The sequence below is a fragment of the Clarias gariepinus genome, chromosome 25 (assembly GCF_024256425.1).
Source record: "Clarias gariepinus isolate MV-2021 ecotype Netherlands chromosome 25, CGAR_prim_01v2, whole genome shotgun sequence".
NCBI lineage: Eukaryota > Metazoa > Chordata > Actinopteri > Siluriformes > Clariidae > Clarias > Clarias gariepinus.
In genome coordinates this window covers 18595368-18599266 of record NC_071124.1, presented here as the reverse complement: position 1 = coordinate 18599266, position 3899 = coordinate 18595368, and the positions used below count along the sequence as shown (strand labels likewise).

The window sequence follows — 3899 nt, the reverse complement described above, 5'->3', positions numbered from 1 at the left end:
TACAATCTCTGTGTCAGGAAATAATAGAAGAAAAGAGAACCATCCTGGAAAAATGAGGTAAAGTATATTATGATGCTGACACAATAAAACCTGATTCATAAGTTATAGAGATGTGATGTTTCTGAGAAATAATGCACAGCAGTCATTGTTTTTTTTGGTTCATCCATGTGTGGTGCGTCCATGTGGTGTAGCCATCTATCTACCCACCCTTGAGATATACAAGTAATTTCTATGGCAGTTACTTAAGGGGTCACCTTGATTGTCTTGCACATTCACTACTGCCAATTTTGGAACACCAGTTAGCCTAATCTCTATGTCTTTGGACTGTGGGAGGAAACCGGAATACATGGAGGAAACCCACCAAGCACAAGGAGAACATGCAAACTCCACCCACAGAGACCCAAGGCAGAAATTGAATGGTGACGCTGGAGGTCATGTATGTATTTTTATTTAGGAAGTATTTCCAGGTTTTGTTTAGATAAAACCAGAACCAGCCACAAAAATGCGCATACAGTATTAATGATGTTGGTAAAAATACAATTAGGAATTTACAGAACAGAAAAAAGAATGATCAAAAATTTTTTAGATTCTTCTTTTCATGTTCATGGTCTGTCACTGCCCTAATTGCAGAGGTCCCTCTGACAGCATTGGGCTACAATCCCAGACGTGCTTTGGAGAAGAAGGCAGTCTGACATAGCGATGCATCTCCGGAAATAGTTAACTAAAAGACATAAAGAAAATTTAGGAGTCAGTGTAAGTCCATGATACCTATATTTTTATATAGGTATCTAAATAAAAATATATAGTATAATATATACTGTAATTATCTAATTATCTAACGCTATATAAACTAAATAAATGATTTCATGACAAAAAAAACTGTATTTTTCAGAAATGTAGAAAATAAATCCAAACTTGTGTCCAAAGTTTTGACTTGTAATGTATATTTTAGATCTGTTGTGCTGCAATTTTATATAAAAATAAAATTTCTGTTCTGTTTTTCTGTTCTTATTTAAAAAAAAAATAGACATACAGGGATAGTTTGTGAATCGAGCAGAGATACAGGCATCTTTCTTATAGCCACAGGTTTCAACAGTGTTGGTGCATCTGCCGCCTGAACGTGGAACACAGTTGTTGCATTTCAGGGCAGACCCTGTGACAAAGTGGAGAAGAAATTAAAATACGCAATAAACTTTTTAAAACAATTTAATACTTAATTGTGATTTTTTTTTATATAAATAACATGACCAGTAAAAAGATTGTGACCTATACACTTATTGTAAGCTAACTTTTTTTCATGCCTTTTAGATTGAAGCACACTGTTATATTACATTACCGTCCACTTGAAGCAAACAACTTTATCTTTGTTTTGTGTTGATTTTTTTTGGTGCATGGTATATTATACATGCATACATACATGCATACATACATACATACATGCATATACTATACAATATACAATTAATTGTTTTAACCTTTTAAATGTTATTACTGTTATGAGTCCCTCTCATACTGCAGAGCTGCTCAAATTATTATTTTTTTAGTTCACTCTTTGTGCTTTTTAAATTAATCATCTCTCCACGCATGTTGTGATTTGTAATAATGTAGGAACCTGTTCTGAGGTCATCTTTTCATTAGTTTGTCTCTTTTAACCTTTTTACTTTGTTTCTTTGCTAATCATGCAATTGTCTTCATAAATCCAACACATGCTCTCAAGATGATTTTGTACTGTATGTCTGGATTAGAGCCCACACTGTTTTCATACTTTATTTATGACTAAGGGTGATCCTTGTTTGTTTATGCTATGCTGTTCTTGCACTTGCTTTGTGACTCTTCTTCTACCTGTACATTACCAGGAACTGATCATAGAAATATAAAGCAGAATTTGTTGAAAACTGTTGACACTCACCGCTCAACAGCATCAAGGCGAGACACAGAGCAAGTAATAGAGTCTTCATTATCATTCTGAGAGGGATAAGAGGGATTAAAAAGAAATTATGTTGTCAGGTACTGTATGTACAAACTATAAATAAATATGTCTAAATAACAGAAATTTGGTTTAAATAAACATATTGAAGGAAAATGAAAACATTTAACGGCTTTATTAAAATGATATTCTACAAGCTCCTACCTTTAAGGTTTCAGAGTGCAGTAAAGGAGAAGAGAGTGTAATCTTTGAGCATTAAGTTCGTTTCAGTTTTCTTTAAATACTGTAAATCTGATGTGCATGTTCCCACCCTCTTGGTTTACACAGCTGCTATGGACTTTCCCCATATGAATGACCTGAAGTATTTCACAATCGGTACAACACTATTAGTCATGTGATATCTCACAATCTTGCTTTTATGCCAGCTGACAAAACACATGCCACAAAAAGCCCAGCCTATTCGCAGCAAAAGAAGCTGTCATTTTATTTTTATATAAAAAAAAAATGATCTGCTGAAGTTTAAAGTGATCATCAGAATGAGGAAGGAGTGTGATTTAAATGACTGTAAATGAGGCATGCTTATTGATGCCAGGTTTATAGTCATTTCAATCACATTCCTTTCTCATCCTTCCTCAGATTTCCAATCATTTAAATTACATACCTTCCTCATTCTAAAGTTTAAAGTGAGCATCAGAATGAGGAAGGAATGGGATTTAATTGACTGTAAATGTGGCACCGACACTGCTGATCTACTGGGATTTTGATGCACAACCATCTTCAGAGTTTTCAGAGAATTTGTATTTTTTTTTATACAACCAAGGTATGTCAAAGAGTATCTCCTAATGCACAACATGTTGAAACTTAAAGCAAATGGGCTACAGCCGGGGAACCCCACATTGGTTGCCACTTCTGTCCGCTAAGAACAGGAACTTGAGGCTACAATTTACGTAGGCTCACCAAAACTGGACAATATAGGAAGAGATTCACATCATGGATGAGTCTGCAGCAACTGTGTAATGCCTTCATACAGTATTAATACTACCTAATTTTTAAGGAATGCTTCCAGAACAGTGTGGAACCTATGCCATGAAAAGTTTTGAAAGCAAACATAAAACAATTGCTGGATTGTATAATTGAAGGGAAGGGATTTAAAAGGGAAGAGATAACAGTTTTAATGGTAACAACAGCTCTTTCATTGTTTATACTGTACACAAGCAAAAGTCTGGATTGAAGGCACGTACAGTACCAAATGCCTATTTGAATTAGAGTCATTCCATTAAATTCCCTCTGTTGCGCAATACTATTTAATTATTTCAGGAATGGTGACCTTTCTGCCAGCACTGTGTTGTAAGAAGTCATTCTCTTTATATTGTTAAGCAAGAAATAGACGACACTAAGAGAAGATTACTCACTACAGGTATGAACAGTACACCATGTTCCTGCTCTCAGTGTTGCAAAGGAATTGTCTGTTTCAGTATGTTCTCTCACATATTTATATATATATATATATATATATATATATATTGATTTATATAAATAATTCACATTTATATTTGATTTAGATGTATTACTATTTGATACATTATATTTGATGTATTACTCTTTAAACTGTCCTATCTTTCTTTATCGCTCATATATTTCTCGACCTTTAGTAGGAATTTTAGATAAGCAAACTGCTGTTAACGGAACCATTTTCGTACATTATATCATTAAATTTTTTATGATGTATGTACAAATAAATTAGCTATGGACAATTGGGATAATTCCACCAATACATCAACATAAATAAGTAAAAGCAAATTTGTCCTGCTATGGCAGGAAACCATGCACCGACATCTAAATTGTACTGTACATGGTTGTGGGGGGCCTGGAACCCATCGCAGAAGGTAGGGCACAATGCACGGGATGCCATTCAATCACATATACGCACACACCTACACACTGCGGGCACAGGGAGAAATTGCAACCTCCA

General features: G+C 34.6%; 1 protein-coding gene across 1 annotated transcript; it reads right to left on the bottom strand.

Annotated features, from left to right (window-relative positions):
- Window positions 1-432: 432 nt before the first annotated feature.
- LOC128513251 (CD59B glycoprotein-like) lies at window positions 433-2221 on the bottom strand. Its single transcript, XM_053486963.1, has 4 exons — window positions 2132-2221; window positions 1910-1965; window positions 1034-1153; window positions 433-721 (listed from the first exon to the last, which is right to left on the bottom strand). Exons 2-4 carry the CDS (start codon window positions 1962-1964, stop codon window positions 621-623), a joined length of 276 nt encoding a protein of 91 aa, XP_053342938.1. The 5' UTR covers window position 1965; window positions 2132-2221; the 3' UTR covers window positions 433-620.
- Window positions 2222-3899: the final 1678 nt, after the last annotated feature.